General features: G+C 35.2%; 2 protein-coding genes across 3 annotated transcripts in view; one reads left to right on the top strand and one right to left on the bottom strand.

Annotated features, from left to right (window-relative positions):
- Window positions 1-2,905, top strand: part of LOC111505890 (uncharacterized) — a 43,012-nt gene extending 40,107 nt beyond the window's left edge. For both annotated transcript variants that reach the window (XM_074183636.1, XM_074183635.1), the window contains exon 5: window positions 2,490-2,905. In XM_074183636.1, the coding sequence (XP_074039737.1) occupies window positions 2,490-2,788 (299 nt within the window). In that variant the 3' untranslated portion in view covers window positions 2,789-2,905. The remainder of the gene's footprint in view (window positions 1-2,489) is intronic.
- Window positions 2,906-5,275: 2,370 nt separating this feature from the next.
- LOC111505891 (cilia- and flagella-associated protein 45) lies at window positions 5,276-19,414 on the bottom strand. The gene is made up of 10 exons (XM_074183667.1): window positions 19,262-19,414; window positions 19,013-19,208; window positions 16,693-16,839; window positions 16,427-16,579; window positions 16,249-16,370; window positions 12,494-12,743; window positions 9,778-9,951; window positions 6,929-7,081; window positions 5,875-6,107; window positions 5,276-5,423 (listed from the first exon to the last, which is right to left on the bottom strand). The coding sequence occupies exons 1-10, from the start codon at window positions 19,321-19,323 to the stop codon at window positions 5,360-5,362; spliced, it is 1,554 nt and encodes a 517-aa protein (XP_074039768.1). The 5' UTR covers window positions 19,324-19,414; the 3' UTR covers window positions 5,276-5,359.
- Between the last annotated feature and the right edge of the window lie 1,684 nt (window positions 19,415-21,098).

The following is a 21,098-nucleotide window of genomic DNA, read 5'->3' as shown; positions in this document are numbered from 1 at the left end:
CTATTTTGTTTTATATAAGTCAAATATTAAAAATGTGCCATGTACTTATTTTGATACTTCCTGTTGCCTGACAAGTGAACATTGATGATGACGCAAGTCGAAAGCGCTTTGCAAGAATTTCAAAAATTATACACTTTTAAACAAAAACCTCTTTGATTCATCCATTCAATGGGTGTATTCAGCTTTCCAAATCTATATTTTCCGTGTTCTTGATATCCTTTCAGATTATTTCCGTTCGTTTCATCAATGTTGTGATTATTTTTCTTTTCTAATTAGGGTGTCGGTTTAAGCGGGCATGTGGGTCACCTTTCTATATTATTTGTGATCTGAATAGTTTCCGTCTCTTTCCACCAGAACATCCAGGAATGCTAAATATCTTTTAGCCTTGATCTCCATTGTGAACTGGACATTTGGGTGTTGACTGTTCAGATGTCCCAGGAAATCATTTATACTTTACTCGCCGTGTTTCCAAATGAATAATGTATAGTCGGCATATGAGTACCAAATACGTTAGCTACAATAGAGGTAAGGGGACTTCTCATGCATACCTCATCCAGTCTCCCGTAGAAATACTTCAACTTGTTAAAAAAATATTATCCTGAGTGGCAGACTGAACAGCTCGATGTGAATAGATTCCTGCTTAGTTTCAAGGAGTTCTTCAAAAACATCTTAGTGGAAAGTAAGAAGACGTAGAGCTGACTAGATGTCTCCCTCCTATAATCTAATTCCTTTGAGTTCATCACGACACTTCTCAAAGAAGTTAACTCAAATATTTTGGTTCCCAAAGAAAAAATCAAAGTTTTGAAAATATTTTTTTGACTATGATACTTGTTTGATATACAGTGAGTTTCAAAAAGTTTGCACCATATGGAAAAAATGTATTATCCATTTGTCAGAAAATTTTATTCTTGATGAAAATTTGTGCATTGTGGGAAACTTGGATTTGAGTTGTCAAAATTCTAAAATTCCGAATGGTGTACAGGGGACAACAAAAATAGAAATTTTGATCAGGAGTACCCTCATTTTCTTTCTGATGCTGAGTCTATAGAAGAGATGGGTGTCGAGCTCACAACTCCAACTGACCTCCCTGTAAATTTAGATCAGGAGCGAGTCTACAAAGGAGATGTATGTCGAGTTTACGGCTCTAACTGACCTCCCTGTAAATTTAGTTCAGGAGCGAGTCTACAGAGAAGATGAATGTTGAGTTTACGACTCCAACTGACCTCCCTGTAAATTTAGTTCGGGAGCGAGAGCTTCTCAAGTCCCCAACTCCTGATCCAATAACTGAACCTAAAAACAGATTTGGTGGTGCAGCCAGGAAACTACTGAGTCGTCTCCTCAAGAGCGGTGTGCCTTATAAAACCGCCTTGCACCAAATTCTTGAGCGGCGTACGCAGAATCTGTCTCAGGTGGGGGAACAAACCTCCATGAGCAGGTTAGCAAATGTTCGTGCTCAAGTGATGATTCACCAAAACCAGAGACAAAAAAGCCCTGTACGGTTGAATCTAAGGCATCGTCAGGTATAGCTTACGTGCAAAAACTCTCATATGGGAAGCTTGTCGTGGGTATCAAGGTGGAAATATTGCACCTTGAGTAACCGACTACCTCATTAACGATGAAACAGCAGAGCATATACTTTGTACCTGCCCCGCTGGGGACCGAATCAGGTTTTTAGAGTTCGGCAGAGCCGTACTCTGATCCGATAGATCACTCACCATACAAACTTATCGGCTCCGTTAAGAAGCTGAGTTTATTGGGTCGAGAGTGAATAGGTGTGAGCCACAATAAACCCTCGTGGGCTGCGGTGGAAGGTCGAATAAACCCACTCACTTTGGAACTAACCTAACCCAACCCTTATTTTCAACATTACTAAAAAAGTCTATTTATGGGACTTGTTTGAATTTGAAAACAATATTAAGATTTGAAATCACAGCCATCATAGCCAAGAAACCAATATGAATTCTGAACCAAGATGGGTTCAGAATTGATTCTTGTGGTACCCAATTTTCACATTTAATAATTTCGAAAAAAAACTAATTTCTCGATGGAAAACTCGATAATTGCTGAACGACCAAAATTGCAAACTTTTTCTAAAAAACATACAGATTGACTGATTTTCAAAAGAGAATCAACTATGAATAGAGAATCAAAATTCTCTTATAATTACCACCATTTAAGTTTGGATAAAATTTGGGAAGAAATATAATGATAATAATAATAAATGATTTTATTCAAAGATTACTCAGTACAAGATATACTAACCGAATGGCAGAATTCAATATCTGCACATGATAAACCAAGACAGATACTGATCTTTCATCCAACCACGATGTTTCGTTTTTTTTTCAACTGTCAGAATTGTAAAATTCACAGTCGATAATTAGGTATCATACCTTTATCGAGATCTCTATGCAAAGATACGAGTTTTTATCAATTCCTAAATTCAGAGAAATGGACTGAAGCTTTACTCAGCTGCCTTTTGATTTCAGGACCTCAATTACAATACCCCTTCGACCCAAAAGCCAATGCAAGTGTGCAACCATTATCAAGTGACGGGCAAATTATCAACCCCGAATTCGTTCTTGAGCAGATACCGATACCAATCAATCAAACCCCTCAGCTCGATAATATAAGAGATCAGAGAGAGATTGAAATCGAAGTGAACTATGAGCCACCTTCTGATGCCCAGGCTGAAGTGAAGATCAAGAAAAATGATATCGAGAAGGAAGTGACGAAAAATGAAACACTAGAAGTTTCTAACGTTGAAATCAACAAAACACTTTCATAACCATACTCGTTAGATTGTATGAAAGTATTGATCTTACTTGTATTCAGTTCTCTTTGTGAAATATTGTATAATTGAAAAAGATAATTTCTGACAATAAATATCAGCTATGCACCATGATTTTCAATATTCTTTAACTCCGGCAGACAGTAATCAATTGTAATAATTTTTTTTTGAAATTTGAAAATATATTTCAATATGAAGTAATAAAAATTGATTGGATTGATTCTAGTGGCGCATTTGTTTTTTTAGCTGCAGGAAAACCCGGAAAAACCTGCAGCACATCATCTGAAGATCTTGATCTGCCAATGATCTCTCTTTCATAGAATAAAATGTAGGGTGTCTCTAAATGTTTTAATAAATTCATGATATTGCCAGAATATTTAGTGACATGACTATCGTCAAACTTAAAACAGTCCGTTTCGTCTTTGACCAATGCGTGATAATGACCAGATTCAACTCCAGAACTCATTTATGCATGACTGCATAAATATTATAATAGTGGTCTGCTAGATCGAAGTGTTCATCTATTTTGAACTTTCGTAAGAGTTTGTTGCTTCGATCGGAGGTTGAGTCTTGTTTGAAGATCTTCAGTGGTAATTTGAAAGGGTTATAATTTTAGGAGTGACTAATTTTTTGAAAAGAAAGTTTTTGGCTTTCTTCTACTCCATCTCGATACAGAAAAATGTGGAAATCTTTAAAAGAAAGAAAGGAAGTAATCAATTTCAAAAGAAGTAACTGTTCACATAAATGTGCAAAGAAGTAACTTTCAGGCACAAACTGAAAGAAAAAGCCTTTCTGAAACAGCTACTTTCATATAAAAATTGAATTATACGAAAAAAAAAATCCTTTCGAAAAAAAATGCTTTTATATGAACACTGACTTATACAGAAAATACTTTTTTATACTCAGTTTGTATTCCAAACATTCATTATGAAAATGAATCAGATATCATTCACAGGGTTTTTACACAATATACTAAAACAAAATAAAAATTTCACTTACATGGAACACTGTCGTGCTCAGTGGTAGACATCGATGTTTCGCCGTAAGACATCTGCCTTATCGTCTCTTTTGTAGCAATCTGGATAACATACGGAGAAAAAATGAATGAAATATGTGTTTTTTTTGTGGGGCAACAGCTAGCAGTTTATATCTTTACTTTTAAAATATAGTAACTAAAAAAATGTGCGAACTGCACTAAGTAATGATTAGCATCGAGAATCGAATTATGTTACCGATAGAGAAGTTTCGCAAATCAACACAATTGTCTGCACTCACGCATCTTACAGTAGACGCGACGCGTAATGGCTTACTGCATTTCGTCAAGTTATTCTTAATGACTCGTCCAAATTTTTTTGTGTGAAAGACAAAGTTCACTTATATTAAATACTTGAAACGAAAATTGTATCATTCTGTGCATTGTGAAAAAATTATCAAATCTAATTGTATTTATGGCTGAGTATTTTGCATATTGTGGCTACCACATAAGAGGAAGATATATGATATTCCGGACTTTTATTTAGAACTATTTAAGATAAACAATCTTATGGTACATTATCTGCATGTAACTCCAACTGTATAGGCAGTGCACGCCAAAATAGCTCCCAGAGACCAAGCATTTTTTCGACTTACTCAATACTTATCGTTATACTCATTATGACCAAAATCACACAAAACATTTGTAAATTGTAGGTTATATGTTTTTCTGATGTACTGTGTCATCCTCAACTTGAAACATTTATTTTGGACAAGAAAATCTCCAGGAAATTGTTTAGAAATATCTATTTTATTTTGATATTTTGCGATTTGATATTATTGAATATTGAGTTTTTGTTACAATACTGTATAATTTTGAGTATTTTCGGTGATAACAAAAAATAAAAAAACGTATACAGGATGCTGTTTATTTATCGTTTTAGCAAAAAAAAATTCGTAGTTCCAATTTGAAAAAAAATGTTCCGCATTGTTCAATGCGGAACAATGTACTGATGGTGCATATTCAGTTTTAGGGGATGCACAAACTTTTATCAGGAATAACTTCTTGTCGAAAAACCCTTAATAAATAAGTTTCTCACATGGTGCATAATTTGGGGATGACACTGTATAAGCTGTATTTATATGAAGTTTCGCCTGAAACCATTCATTCATTTAGGCCTGAAAGAGCCACATACATACATACATACCTTTATCCATCCTCTCAAACTTTCACATTTATAATATTAGGGTATAGATATTCTCGACCTTTTGGATGATTCATTTTGAAATAAATTGCTTTCTTCCTTCCCACAATTAGTATCATTTTTTTTAAATATTGTTGATCTTCATCCCTAATGGGTATATTACATGTTAGATAATTAAATTGTACTCACTGTTGTATTCCAATTGAAACTCAATAATTCTGTGTCCTACTAAAATACAATCGTGTTGGGAACATAAGTGTAAATGTGTAAGTTGCGGATATTGCAATCAAATTGAAAGAAAAATAAATCGAAATCATCACAGGCATCTTTAATCAGCTATACATTCATTTCTATACGTGAATGAATCATCAGAAAAAGTATTTTTCAGGAATCATTTCTTCAGTTTCAGCTGTCTCTCGATATCACTTATATATTGTTCGGGGAGGTTATGTTCCCTGTAAGAAACAAAAGGTCGTGAAACACAAAACAAAAGTCATGAATTTAGGTCCGGTACTCTGCCCTTCTGTTGAAAAGGTGATTATTGAAAGTCTCCACTTTGTGAAATTGATTACGTTACATTACGTTACATTGAACTTTTTTATGGGTATATTAATGATCGTGTCAAAGAGGATGGCTTAGATTAATTGATTTTATAAAAATTCATAGAACAATAATAGGTTAACAATCTGTTCGAAATTGAATATATTCGATTGTCAATCTGTCATACCGTTGAATCAGGCTAAGATACGCCCTCTTTCAAACATGATCAAATAGTAAGTCATCGTATCGAATTGAAAGATAATTTCTGATGAATTTAATTGAAACAGGACATGAAGTACCGGGTCTTGAGTAACAAATGAACAATAATGCTCATCACTATAGAAGTGCAAAAAAATATAAAATTACTTCAATTTCTCCATTTTCAGTTTCAGATAATCTTCCACATTACGGTCTTTGACCTCAAATTCTAGCCTTTGGGCTTTTCCATCTTCGAACTTCTCCTGTTGCCAATTGATCCTTTCCCTTTCTTTTTCGTTTATTTGTTTCAGCAATTCTTTTCTGTGTTGAGCGATCTGCTCCTTTTTCTTTTTCTGTTCTTCCAAATCTTTTTCAAAAAGTTCTCTCTGCACCTTAGCGACCTGCAGGAATAATGGAGAATGAAGTCACCAATATTAACGAACTGAATTTCATTGTTTCAAAATGCATGTATGGGACTGAATGATTTGAAACACTTTCTTCTCCTGATTGGAAATCCACGATTAAAACCATTAGAAATGAAGTGTAATATATCATCACAATTTGGCCATCCTACTTTGAAAGTCATATTTGCGAAACCATGGGAACAATATTTTTTTTCGATAAAGTTTCAATTATGAAATATACATTTCTTCTGAATGTTTCAATATATTATCTAGATTGAGACCAAAAAATTCGCAGAAAATACGAAGATTTCTGAAAAATTATTGATATTACTTTGAAGCTATGATAATATTTAATTCATTATTTGAAATATCAATGATCCTCTCAGAAAAGCAGGACCTTGATATCTCTTCTGAAATTCACCCACAAAACATTTAATATGTCGAGACTGATTTGAAGAGAATGAAGAAATTTTCTGGGATCTCAGATACCAACATATTGAAGTTTGATATTGACATTGTCCCCCATTACTTTTTACCTAAAATTTATATTGAAACAAACTTTCCTTATTTTGAAAAGTTTTTCTTTTTCTTCAGAAAATTAGCAATCTTCTTGTTTCGAAAAACTGAATCAAGTAATTCAAATCATTCAAATTGAAATTTGAAATTGAAAAATTATTTTTCAATTCAAAGTATTTTTTTCGTATATAGATATTTTTCATAAAGGACCTACCGGTAATGGTGAAGGAAGAAAACTACTGAAAGTGTAGAAGGAATTAAATTGTTTCCGATGCTTCAAAATGCGTTGCAATTATTCCTACCTTCATGAAGTCTTCTTCATCTCTTGCAAGGGATACAGCTTGGGCTTTTCTAATATCTTCGATTTGTTTAGCTCGAGCCGCCCTCAGATCCGATATTATTTCCAACTTCTTCTTTGCAGCGACCTTCTCATTTTCTCTCCATTCTCGTTCTTTCTATAAAACAAGAAATTAATTCATATGCTAACAATCACCATTTGAATATTTTCCATGCTTTACAAGTAAAAGAAAAAGTATATAACAATTCAAAAACAAGCACTTTACCCAAACACCAGAGCTGCAATACTCTACTCGACGCTTTTTCCACCTACCAAGTTGGTATTTTCAGTGTTCTTATAGAAGTATTTGTTTCGAAAGAATTTTTTTTCTTTCGTGTAATTCAATGTTTATATAGAAGTAGCTATTTCAGGAGGACTTTCTTTCAGTTTGTGTCCGAAAGTTACTTCTTTGCATGATCTACACATTCATGTATATAGTTACTTATTCTCAAATTGATTACTTCCTTCCTTTCTTTGGAAGATTCTCTCATCCCCTTTTTTCAAAGCCAAAAACTTTCTTTCCCAAAAAAGGAGAAAGTAATTCCTAACTCTGATACTGGTCTCTATTCTTATCTATTAGGGATTTCAGGATAAACTTTTACTTAGCGACTCATATTAAGGATAGAAATTTTGGGGAAATCTCCAGTCTCCAGTTTCCATTCATTCTTTTGAGCGAAACCAGCTTTCTCTGGTCTCTGGAATCGGATATGTTCTGCGTGTTCTTTCAAACGAGCTTTGAAGGCTCGCCTAATCTGACCGATATATTTTTTGTCACAGTCTCCCAACTGATTCCGCATACATCCCCTACTATTTGAACTATTCAAAAATAGTTTCAAGTGAATGTCTCTTTGAAAAAGAGATATGAATAGAGACCGGTGTTAGAGTTGAAAATTTGTATTGTTCATCTCCTGAAGACGACAACTTGGTTGGTGAAACGGCGTCGAGTGGAGTATTGCAGTTCTAGTGTTAGAAAAAGAACTTGTTTTGGGTTCATTCTACGCTAGAGATTCCAGTTTTACCTGCTAACGGTTTGAAAAAAAAAACCATGAACTCAGTAAGTTTTTTCTGTTTTTTTTTCGATAATTCCGCAAAGTAGGCATTGGAGTTTCTGTTGATGAAAATGGTTATTTCGAAATTCATTCAACAAATACTGATGATGAACTAACAAGATAGGCTTTGATTTGTTTGCTCAATGAAAATTCAAATGAATTACAGTAAACAAAAAAAAATAGGAAATGCATGTTTCAGAGTAAGATATCAATATATGGAAAGACGAAAATTTTGGAAATGAAAACCCTTGGGCGAACTTTATGATATTTTCATCTACTTTTTTGAGAATTTCTTAAATTCATATGTAGCATTGAATAATATTTGAATTCAAAGAGGTATATTTTTAGGAGAGAATATTCTTTGGAAAAGATTTTGGCTTTCTACTTTTTCATATTTATTCAAATGTGGAAATTTTTGTATGAAGTTGGGGAAGTTGAATGCCAATATCTTATTCCCAAAAATAATCTCTACTTAATAATGTAATTTTCACAAATGACGAAATATCCTTTTGTACTGGATGTATAGATAATATCGAAAATTTTTGCGAAAATCGAAATCCATTCAAATATTTCTTCTGATTGATGATGAAAACTTCATGATTATTATCAATGTCAGTTACAATTGTGAATACTAAGGATTATGACAACCTCTGAACAAAATGAATTGACTTTGGATATTACACTTACAAAGTAATCCCATGCATTTGAAATTTTTATCACAAAATTTACAGAACACTTCAGTGACCTTTCGTCTTGTATAAAATTCTGATGGTTTTTTATTGTTTTAAAGTGTCGTGAACTCATTATATTCAATCAATATTTCAGTCACAGAAAAATTTTGTTTTTTGACTGAATTTTCAATGGGTTCAGTTGAGTGAAACTGAGTGGGTTTATTCTTCTCTCCACCGCAACCCGCAAGGGTTTATTGTGGCATATACACACTCGACCAAATCTGCTTCTCAACGAAGCCAATTTGTATGGTGAGTGGTCTTTCAGGTTCAGATGGTAAGAGTGCAGTTCTATCAAACTCTAAACACCTGATTTGGTCCCCAGCGGGGCACGCACTAGGTATATGCTCTGCTGTTTCATCTTTTTCCAAACAGAGGCGACACATCCTATTTTTCGACAGTCCGAGTCTCTGCATCTGATGATTCAAATGATAGAGACCTGTGAGAACGCCTGTTAAACATCGTAGTTCATCTCTATTGTAGTTCAACAACTGTTTGGTTTCAAGCTTCGAAGGGTGAATAGACGCCTTGGAGTGAGCCAATCCTGAAAGATTTTACCAGAAGTCCATAAGTCTTTTTGCCATCCAAGTATTCAATGTTTGTCTGGCAAAGCCTAAAGCGATGCTAATGAGAAGTTCAGGCCCGATGAAGTAGCATGCAGCACCCTCCTTTGCAAGGCAGTCATAAGCTTCGTTGCCTTCCAGGCCAGTATGACCAGGAATGCAGGCCAGAGACAATCTGTTAGGTCTTCCTATCGAGGAGAGTCGTTTATGTCAATTCGCTACCAATTTAGACGTTGTTCGTTAGTAGTCAAGAGCTTCCAACGCTGCTTGACTATCCGAGGATATTTTTATTGACTTGCGTATGAGGTTGGATTCTTCCAATCTCTCCGTACACAACTCAAGCTTGAAAAACAAAAGCATTGGTTCCTAATTTGGTTGATATCTCTATCCTGGGTCTGCAACAATAGATACTCAGTGAAAATTGAATGATACAATACCATGATACATACAAAACCACGAACTTCACTTTCTTACCTCTTCTTGCGATCTCAAAGCATTCAATTCATCCATTATAGCTTGATAATCTCGACTTTTTTCTTGCTGTGCTCTCAATCTCGCGATTTCTTTCTCTTTCGTTGCTCTTGATATAACCATTTCTTTCTCACGGGCCTCTTCTCTCTCTGCTTTTTGCCTCATAAATTCTTGGATCTAGAATATGAAAAGAAAATACATCAATATGGTTTGGAGATATTTTATGGGTTTTATCATAAAACAGTATGAAAATATTGGATAACGCTAATTCTTTTCTGAGACATTACTAATATATCTGACAAACCTCTCCATATTCCAGAGAATCCCTGTATAACATTCAAAATAGAGATAATGATTTCAGAAAACACTCTTTTTGCTTGAAGGAAATTTTTTAAGATAAATTTCTATTCAAGAAAATACTCTTATACCTACTCTTATACCCACTTTTTATCTTCGTATAAAAGACATTTGATCGACTGTTCTATCTTTGGAAAATTCACCTCATAATAATAAAATTCGTTTAATGTAGATCGCAACACATTAGCGGGAATATTTCTGCATTGAACTCATATTGAAATTTAAAGCTCATCAACATTATTAAAGGGGCGATCTCTGTAGACTTTTTATTTCAAGTATCCCCATAAGAAATGATCTTGAGGTGTAAGGTCTGGAGAACGAGGAGGCCATCGAGGATCGGTATTTCGTCCTAACCATTCATTACGAAATATCTCATTCAGCCACTGAGAAACATTTCTAGTAGGATGGGCAGGACATCCGTCATGTTGGAACCATGACTTTTGCCGTTCTTTTAATACCATATCATCCAAAAACTCTCCTATTTCAGTTTCTAAAAAGTTCAAGTACCTGTCACCATCCAAATTCTCACGAAAAAAAAGCGGACCTAGTAATTTATCATTTAATATATCACACCAAACGTTTCTTTTCTGATAGTATTGATTTTTGTTGTCAATAATAAAATATGGGTTGACATCTGACAACCATCTGCAATTTTGTGATGATAGAACCCCATTTGTTGTAAAATTAGATTCATCCTCAAACAGAATACATTGATGAAAATCTCGTTGTTCTTCTATTTCACTCTGAATCCAAATGGAAAAATCATATCTCAAACTGCTTGAAGTACGTCAAGCTGGTATTCTTTTGTGCATACAGGTTTCGTACGCTCCGTATTATGTTTATATTCTAGTGAGCCGGTCTATTTGAAATTCTTTAAAATTCTACTTACACTTGAATAGAAAATTTGTTTGTCTGGATGCTGCTCGTTGAAAATATTTGCAGCTTCGCGCATTGTTTTATAACCATCATCACAGATTAAAACTAATTCTGCCTTTTCAGTTAACGTTAATAATACTGGGCGAGGCATTTTTAATTAGGGACAAATATGAAAACGTTTTACAGGCAAGTTTCAAGAAGCCACACTATCAAACTACAGTATGGTTTTAGGGCGTATGTTTTTTTTTGTTCATGGCTATCCGCGATAGATTTTGGATTGTTTTTTAATATCTGTTCTAGTTGAGGCATTGTTGTCAGAATAAAAGAAATTTTATAATTTCATTGACAGTTTATTCATATGAACATTATACTCAGTAAAGTATTTGCCTCGTTAAAAAGAGTATCGTTTTATTCTAGTGTTTTGTTAAATACCGTTGCAACAAACATGAAGTTGACGGTCACCTAAAAAAATACAAATCCAAGTAAATTCTACAAATAGACTTTTATTTGATGAAAAATACTCCAAACTGATTTGATTGTGGCTACTTCAAATACATATCAAATCAAAATAGTAAAAATATGTATCATACGATGGTAATTCAAAATTTTCCAAATAGAAAAAAAAGTTCGAATAGCAGGCCATGACTTCAGATCTGAACATAACTTTTAATTTTAAGCAACTTTTCTCTTCAACATATTTCTATATTTTTTTGAAATAAGGGTACTTTACTTCTGAACGAAGTTTATATAGTGTTCGTCATAAAGCCATTTCAGGTACACTTGGTATAGTTTTGGAACATGCACCATCTTTTGACAAGAATTAAATTTTCTGAGAAATCGATGATAAAAAAGTTTCCCATTTGTTGCAACTTAGTGGACCACACTGCACATCGCTGTCTATCATCCTATCATTAGAGTCAGACACCTACTTTCATTTATGTATTTTTCTAAAATAGAATCATTGTGTCACGAATATATTACGAATAATTCAATATAATTTACAATAAATTATTTTTATTTGATGAAATTGGCCGATACTTCATGAAAATCGATAACATTTACACGTTAGAACATGCCTGAGACAGGTATTGTACAATGAAACACGTATTGCGATTTTGTAAACTATTCACTGGAAGTCTCACAATGAAGTGTTATTTGAACAATTTCTAATTCAATTTGAATTTTAATAAATTTTTACATATTACATACCAAATTTTTGTCTGAATTTTCACGAAATGCTTATTGGAAATTTTAAAAACCAATATTATCATTTATGCAACTCACCAATATCAATAATTTCGAAGCATGCAATATTTTCCATAGAGTTCTGTGAATTCAATTTAAAAATAAATTTCATCATATTTGTGCTTTCATACTATTTTCTTCTCCAATTCGTTTCCAACCTTTCAAAAATTATTACATTTGCAGATGATATTCAAATTTTATGAAAAATATTTTTTTATTCAATGTTTCATATGAACCTTACTCTCATGTCAGAAATTCTCTGCTCTTCTTCTCTTAAAGTTTTGTAGTGTTTTGCTTCATCATTCGCTCTTCTGAACTCTTCTCTCATTTTCATCTGAGTTTCTTTCTTCTTTTGCATTTTTTCTTCTTCGTCTTTTTGCAAAGCAATTAAAGCCTTATTCAACATTCTGCTTTCCTCCTCAATTTTTTCTGCTTCCAGTAATTGCCCAATCTCATTCTCTTTGATCTGTTGTTTGACTTCAACAACATACCTGAAAAAAATTAATGTCTTAACGTCGCAGGAATACGTGATGAGTTATTTGAATGATTTGAAGAATAATCAATAACGAATAAGGTGTTGATTGAAGAAAATGTGTATTGCTAGTATGAGGTCTTTCAATAGAGACTTCCTAACTTTGAAAATCAATAACGGCCATCTTGTTGAAGCTACATAATTTGTCAAATTAGTTTGTGGGCTGTTCGGCAGATCTGCTGAAATTATCGCCGCTATCGGTGAGAGTGTGCAGGAGAAACCAAAGCAGACGATTTGGCATCGCTCAAAAAAATCAGCTTTTTCTAGACCACAACTTGGCGAATTTTGCGTTCCCACTTGGGCCTCTATCCGTTCAAAATTCAACTGACCCAGAGACTGAAGATAAACGACCATAGACAACGACTTGTGTTCGCCGAATAGGCACTGAAGCAGTTGGTAACTGATCCTAATTTACATCGAAAAATCATCTTGAGCAATGAGGACCATTTCTGGATGGATGGTATGGGTTTTGGGCTGGCGGCGTCATCAGTCTATATTTTTTGACAAAAACGTTGGTCAGGACATCACCGTCAACGGCGAGCAGTATAGGTCGATGGTAACCAACTTCTTATGGTCTGAATTACATAATCGTGACACCAACGACATGTGGTTTCAACAGGACGGTCACACAGCCCATGCCACATTGGAAATTCTGCACGAGGCATAGTCGTATCACGTGGAGGTGATGTGAACTGGCCAACGAGATCATGCGATTGAACTCCGTTAGACTTTTCCTGGTGAGGTTTCCTCAAGTCGCAGGTGTATGTGAGTGAGCCACAAACCACAGCGGTTCTCGAAGCCAACATAACACATGTCATACCAGTAAGTGGGGAGAAGTACGAGTAGTATTTATACCCAAACCCGGTAGGATGGACTACACCTTACCAAAAGCATTCCGACCAATTAGTCTCACAAAAAGCTTACATGTAACTCTCACCTACAGAGTAGAGCAAAAAGAGAATATGTGCCTCATGAGCAATAATAAGACCTGTGTTAACATACTGAGTCATTGCATGGGGATCGAAAGTTTTACAAGCAACTGCCATACAAAAATTATATCAAATACAGCGACTGGCTTGTTTTAACATCACAGGGGCCATGAGAACAACACCAACCGCGGCAATGAAATTAATTACTGGTCTGACCCCTCTGGACCTGTACATTAAGGAGGTTGTGTTAATGAGCTGTATTAAGATTGCGCACGGCTGGTGTAAACCTCGAAAAACGAATGGGTCAATTGAGGCCGAGTCTATGGCTGAAACCGCTCACTGCGCAACCTCTGCTGCAGGCAACCAGTGATGCAACTGAACCCAGGTTTGTATTTAAAAAACCCTTCAAAATACAAATGAAACAGAACACAGAGTCGGATGCTACAAATGCAATGCGCATATATACAGACGGCTCAAAAACCAAAAAAAGGCTCAGGATGTGGAGTGTACTCCAGATCACTAAGCCAAAGGATTGAGTGGGGAATGAGAAAAAATACCATAACAATCTGCACTGACAGCAGACAATCCCTATTAGCCTTGAACAGACAACGTGTTACCTCAGGGCTAGGACTAGAGTACCACCAAGATTTAGCCAAAGCCTCGGTAGATAATAGCATTATCCTGAGGTGGGTTAAAGGGAACAACAGAAGTAAAGGTAATCGCATTACTGACTTTTTAGCCAAGGAAGCGACTGGATTAAGAATTTTAGGACCCAGTAGCACCTACGGCTTGATGACTTCGACAATTGCGTAACTAGCCAAATGTTACACCCATGCTGAATCCCTAAAAGATGGGATGGAATCAAATGATGCAATCTTACCAGGATCACCCTGGGCGACCCTGGGAAGCTGGCGCCGAAGAAATATTGGGCGATGATCAGGAAAAATCTACGCTTAATAGTAGGATTTCTGTCTTGCCACTGTCAATTAAGGAAACACCTCCATAATATCGGGCTAGAGAATACATATTCATACAGGATGTGTAAACAGGAAGATAGGACTGTCAGGCATATCTTATGCGAGTGTCCGGAGTTATCGTCAGTAAAAGAGTGTGTTTGGCGAGTCTTGGCCTACATCTGCCGATATAAAGGAGATGTCTCCCAGTTACCTGTCCACTTTCCTGGGAAGGACAGGATGGAGGATGACCTAGGACAACTACTCTGGAGGAAGTACAATGGGTCACATGTGGCCTGAATGCTGTGGGCTTACACTCACCCTCCCTACTCTACAGAGAACCCATGCCATGGTCATAAAATCGAACGTTTCGAATGCGATTCACCCAGAAAAGCTGTGGCGGACTTTTAAACAATGCCATGTCCCTCAGATAATGGCATCAATAGGTTTTTTCAAACGAATACAAATTTCAATGATATATCACACACAAATTAATTCATTTAAATCTAAAGAAAGGAATCGCTTGATGAATGACCAATTATGATGTCAATCAATTACCTGCCAGTTGAAAAACAAAGCCCAATCAAAACGCATTCGTGATGCAACAACAAATAGCGCTGTTTCAATCCGTTATAGGTCTTATCAGTGGTGTTAGGGTCAACCAAAAAAGCATTGCTGGATTCAACTCTTCTTGAAGGAGAAGCCTGAGTAAACAAGGAAGATGAGATTTCCTCCCACGAAGACGCAATATATGCGATCGAAAGGGCTGTCAATTTTCGAATATCAAAGATGAACGAGACTCCCCACGGCAGTCAGTTGCAAAGTCAAGCTTTGACATCGACTCTAGTAAAGATTCGTTCTCTATATTTTCATGAAATTTTCACTGCGAAGTAACTAGATGGAAAATTATATTGATGGTTTTGCAACTGACCGCGTTGAGAGAAGCCTCGTTTATCTTTGATATCCAAAGATTGAGTCTTCGGTCGATCGCATAAATGAAGTCATCGCAAGGGGAAATGACATGCTTTTTTTAGAGTGCTTCATTTTAGTCACTTTCGGACATCCGAACGGTATCTTGTGAAACACCCAAACTAATTTATGACACAGATTGATATCGGTTAGCCAATCAGGATGAGAGGAATAAATATCGGCTAAATATTCCACAAGGTTATGTTTGGAGGTCCAGAAAAGACTTACATGAAGCACCATAAGAAAAAGCATGGGATTGCGATCCAGGGAAGACATTGTACTTTTAATAACATTGCTTTCACTTTCAGGCTTGATCATATTAGATCAGCCGCCTAGCACGACTGATATAGATTCGAAACAGCAGTGTCTGGATTTGGAGCACAAGTTCACCTTTTACGATGATAAAAATATTGAATAAAATCATGAATTGGAAATATATTTTTGAAATCATTCAAAAAAACAATATGTAGTTTAGACTGGTGGGATGATTTTGATTTATCTTTCGAAAGTCATGTTCATGACATTTTCTCAATGAACAAACGACATTTTTTCCAAAATATCAAGATGAAATTGATTCCAATTAAGTAGAATGGTAATTATAATGTTTCAAAACCTTTGTTTCTTTTTATCGTCCAATTCCCTTTTCTGTGCTTCGATTTGTATAAGTTTCTGCCTCTGTTGCTCCATCATCATATCTAATCGTTTATTCTCTTCTTGCAATTGTTTCTCTATCAACTGGAAAAATATTCTTCAAGTTGCGGATTTGATTCAAATAATTTTTCGAAACTTGCCTTTTTTTCGGCTATTTGAGCATTTCTTATCGCTCTACATTTTGCTGCTAAAATAACGCCATTTGCCACTTTAACTCTGTCATCCTGTTCTATCATCAGTTCCTTAGAGCGACGAAGTAGGTACAGATTCTTTTTAGCTGCCTCCGATTCCACCTACAGAAGAGATTAATAAAAAATATAGTCGCTTCTGCTCTTTTTTTGAATGATATCCGTGAGGAGAAAATACAATGACTTAATACACTCAAGAGATATAGTTGGTTCCTCACCGTCTCTAATTTACTACCCGGGGCCGCTTTCTGTTCTTTTTGTGCCTTCAGTAGATTGTCTTTTCTCATCATGCTTTCCATCTGCAGCTGGTTCTTTTGCCGTTCTGCCTCCTCTATCATTTCGACTCTATCTTTTAGCGTCACAACCTGTAAAATCAAAAAAATAACTGAAAATATGTGAATTGCATGACTTGCCTCAATTCTGAAACAAGAAATAATTCCTTTTTCGTAAAAAAACAATACCATTTTTCATTTTCAGTGAAAATGCATTCAGTAAAAGGGCACAGAGAAATAATTTGAAAAAATACGGAAAATAACTTCTTACATGCATACATAAGAAGAACGCACACGTTATTTTTCAGATTTAAGGTAGATGTTGAGTGTTCGCACACACACACACACATATATATATATATATATATATATATATATATATATATATATATATATATATATATATATATATATATATATATAATATAATAATATAATGATATATATAATATATATATATATATATATATATATATATATATATATATATATATATATTGAAAGGTCAAATTTATTTGACTGGTTATTATATAACTATAAATCATTTTTGATTTGTGTATTTCAGTCAATATATTGATATATAATTTATAGTTATCATCATCATAACAGTATATCCCTTTCTAAGAATTCTTATACGCTATAATGGCACTTATTAATTAGTAGCTCCTTTATTTGTTTTTCAAATGGTTTACATGCAAATCTTTACTATCTTGAGGCAACGTATTGAATATTATGCCATTATATGCAAGTGATTTCTTAAATGACGATGTTTTATATTTTGGGATAGTTAATAAATGTCTATTTCGTGTGGCATAGTTATGAACTATTGATTCATCTCTCAGATGAATCAGATGGAGCAGAGCTTTATATATATAGATACACGGTAACGTTAGCATCTTATTCTTACAGAAAGCAGGTCTACAGTTATCCCTGGGTGCAATATTAAAGATAGTCCTACTTAATCTTTTCTGAACAATAAAAACACATTTTGCCCCCACAGAAAAACCCTACATCAATATATTTTGAGCCATATGTGCTGACATCATCTGAACTAAGCACGTCTTGGATCTGTCGTATTGCAAATATTGCTTGATTCAATTTTTTGCAGACGTGATCGATGTGGGACTCCCAAGACAAGGTTTTATCTATACACATACCAAGGAGATTGGCTCTTTCCGAGAGTTGGATGGTGTTAACATCCACTATTTTCCTTAACGCAAAGCCCTAATGGACTGTTCTACTTTCATTCAGCAACAAATCATGTCATCCAAGACTGAATTAATGATGTTTTCTAGCTCACCCGCAGTATTTTCGGAAACTGTTATGGTAGTGTCATCTGCGAATAGGATAATGGAATCTTGTTTTATATACTTCGGAAGATCACTTATGTAGATAGAGAAAAGCAGTGGGCCCAAAACGGACCCCTGTGGTACCCCTAGTACCAGTATCAGATACTGCATTATTCACAGTAACTACCATTTTCCTATCTTATCTGTATCTGTAGAGTAGGGAGGGTGAGTGTAAGCCCACGCACTTAGGCCACATGTGACCCATTGTACATCCTCCCGAGGAGTTGTCCTCCTAGGTCGTCGTCCATCCTGTCCTTTCCAGGAAGGTGGACAGGTCGCTGGGAGACATCTCCTTTATATCGGCAGGTGTAGGCCAAGACTCGCCGAACACACTCTCTTATTGACGATAACTCCGGGCACTCGCACAGGACATGCCTGACAGTCTCATCTTCCTGTTCACACATCCTGCATAGAGGTGTGTCCATTTTTTTTTCCTATCTTATACCGAACATTCACACGGAATAGAAGATAGTTATTAGTGTGGAGAGTGAAGTTATTAGTGTGTGAAGTTATTATTATTATTCCCATATATTCACTATATGTGTTTGAGAAAAATGTTTTTTTGTGAGTTTGTGGTGAATCATGTCATTGGGTTTTTTTATTCGAATCTGAGTTATAGAAAGTTGAATCCATAACGAGCACTTTTCCCAACTTTACGTTTCACTTTTTATTTGTAATTTTTTTTTTGCTACAGAATGGTATAAGTATTCAATTATCATAAGTGATATTTCAGAAGACATCAAAACATGTAGGATGTAATTTGCATACATGTGAGATATTCATATCTCAAAATTAAAGTCTTGGAGACTTTTAATCTCAGAAATGTCTTAGAACTTGCTCTGTAAAATAATTGACACTTGTATAACCCAAATTATAATCGATATTTATTGTATACTTCACATTATTCTTGGACTTACATGAGCTTGCTTTTTCAATCGTTGAAATTCCGACGTTCCAAGTATCGCTGGTCTATCGATTGGGTATCGATTTGGGACTATGAGATCTCGAGATCCTTCAGCATCGATAGTTTTTATCATCTCCTTTCCCTCTGTGGCTTTTTTAGGTATGTAATGGATCAGTGTTCCATTGAGACTGTGATTACATTGCTGGGGACTGAATTGCAATACACATTTATAAGATTATTCACATAATTACAAGCTGCTTACTTGTGTTGACCTGTTATTTTAGCCTGCTTGGCACGGCTGTGGAATTTTCCTGTCAGTGGCATTATTATTTGTCTAAAATAGTTTTAGTGGCCAGAACACTTGGTTTAAAAGTATGTCACAAGTATTGACAAAACTTCAAAAGTGTTTCCATAGCAATTGCCACCCTTTCAAGTCGAATTTAAGCTTCTAGAGTGTCTCCATAGATGTCGCTGGTATTTCACAGAACTACATCTGTCGCTGAAATAATGTACATTTGGACAATTAAAAACATATTGAATTCATCCAAAAGTAATCAAGAAAAATTTGCTTGTTGTCACATTTTGAAAAAGTGTATCTAGTGAGCGACAGACTTGGTTTTGCGAAAACGGATATATTCAAATAAAAGAAGAGATAGAGGGTATTCATTTGATACCTTCATTATAAACAGGAATTGAATGTTCTTGCCAGGAAACTATCAGGAGCCCAAAGCGCATTGAAATCGACGTTCTGATCTATGATTGTCCGAGGAGACATCTGATGGTTAATGCCTGAAACATGAGATGAATGATTCTTAAAAGTACATATTTTTTATCTTTCAAAGTTAAAAAGGGCTCTACCGAATGAGTGTAATCGTGAACCGCAACTTTCGTGTTACATTATTGATTAAAGTGAAGTATTTTTTTGTTGATGAGTGATGCTCAAAAGCTCAGTTTCTCTATTCTTTCATAGATGGCAGATACAGTAGTTTTGATATTACTTCCGTAATTATTTCGTCAGTGTTATCAAACAAACCAACTTAAATTATTAGTGAAAAAAGTAAGTGTAAAAAACAGGATATTCAAGATATATTTGTATTAAGCTTCAGAATGTATGGCTGATTGCCAATTGCAAACCAGTGTATTACTCAAAAAGATTAATGTGCCAAAGCAATTTTTCGTATTTTTGGTCGTGTTCTGCAGGTTTTTATGACTGAAGTTTTGTCTACCACTGCGGCGGACATTATCGAAGGCGATGTGGTAACAATCGAAGTGTTCGAGTTGTTCTCAACGCAGAAAGTGTAATGTTGTGATTTGTCTAGGGTTCTTTGGCGACCGTGACTTGTTTTCTCTCAATTGGCCTAAATAACTTTATTTATGTACAATTGGGGATTGGTAGCCAGATTTTATTATTGTTCATTGCCTATTCCTCTCTACTCAAATCATCCCAGGGTTTCTTTGGAATCTCCCAAAGTAATAGAAGGCAGAAACTATAGAGATTTTATCTGTTACTTTAGATAGATTATGATCATTCTTGTGCAGAAGAACTATCTTCAAATTTTTCAACATTGAGTCAACTTTGAATTCAAAAATCACGTCCCAAATTTTCCGATGATGATAATAATATAGTATTGAATGTTTCAACTATTTAATTCGTCTGTCGCTACAATTTTTTTTTATGAATTATTCACAAATTGTAAATAGTGATCTTTAAAAATATTTCACGTGTAGTAATTGAACTAAAGCGCTGCCGAAACAGTCCAAAAAATGATAAGGCATTTGACAAAGATAGTGTTAATAAACGCACCGTTTGACGTTGGTTTGTAGAGTGTCGTTCCGGAGATTCCACCCTCAAAGATGAGCCCCAAAGTGGTCGACCTACAGTGATTCAGGACGAGGATTTGAGGACCTTGGCGGAGACTGATCCATCACAAATGGTGCGTGGGATGGCGTAAAAACGAGGTGTCAGCTCCCATGCGGTTTTTGATGATATAAAATGTACTGGAAGGGGTCAAAAAGCTCAAAAAGTGGGTGCCCCACGATTTGTGTGATCGACAGAATTTGTCACGTTTCGAGGTATGTTCTTCTTTGCTTTTACGCAA

Source organism: Leptinotarsa decemlineata, unplaced genomic scaffold (assembly GCF_025532065.1).
Source record: "Leptinotarsa decemlineata unplaced genomic scaffold, Ldec_3_MD MMD2_tig00026340_RagTag_RagTag, whole genome shotgun sequence".
NCBI lineage: Eukaryota > Metazoa > Arthropoda > Insecta > Coleoptera > Chrysomelidae > Leptinotarsa > Leptinotarsa decemlineata.
Note: the sequence above shows the minus strand (reverse complement) of the source record. Positions and strands in the feature narration are given on the sequence as shown.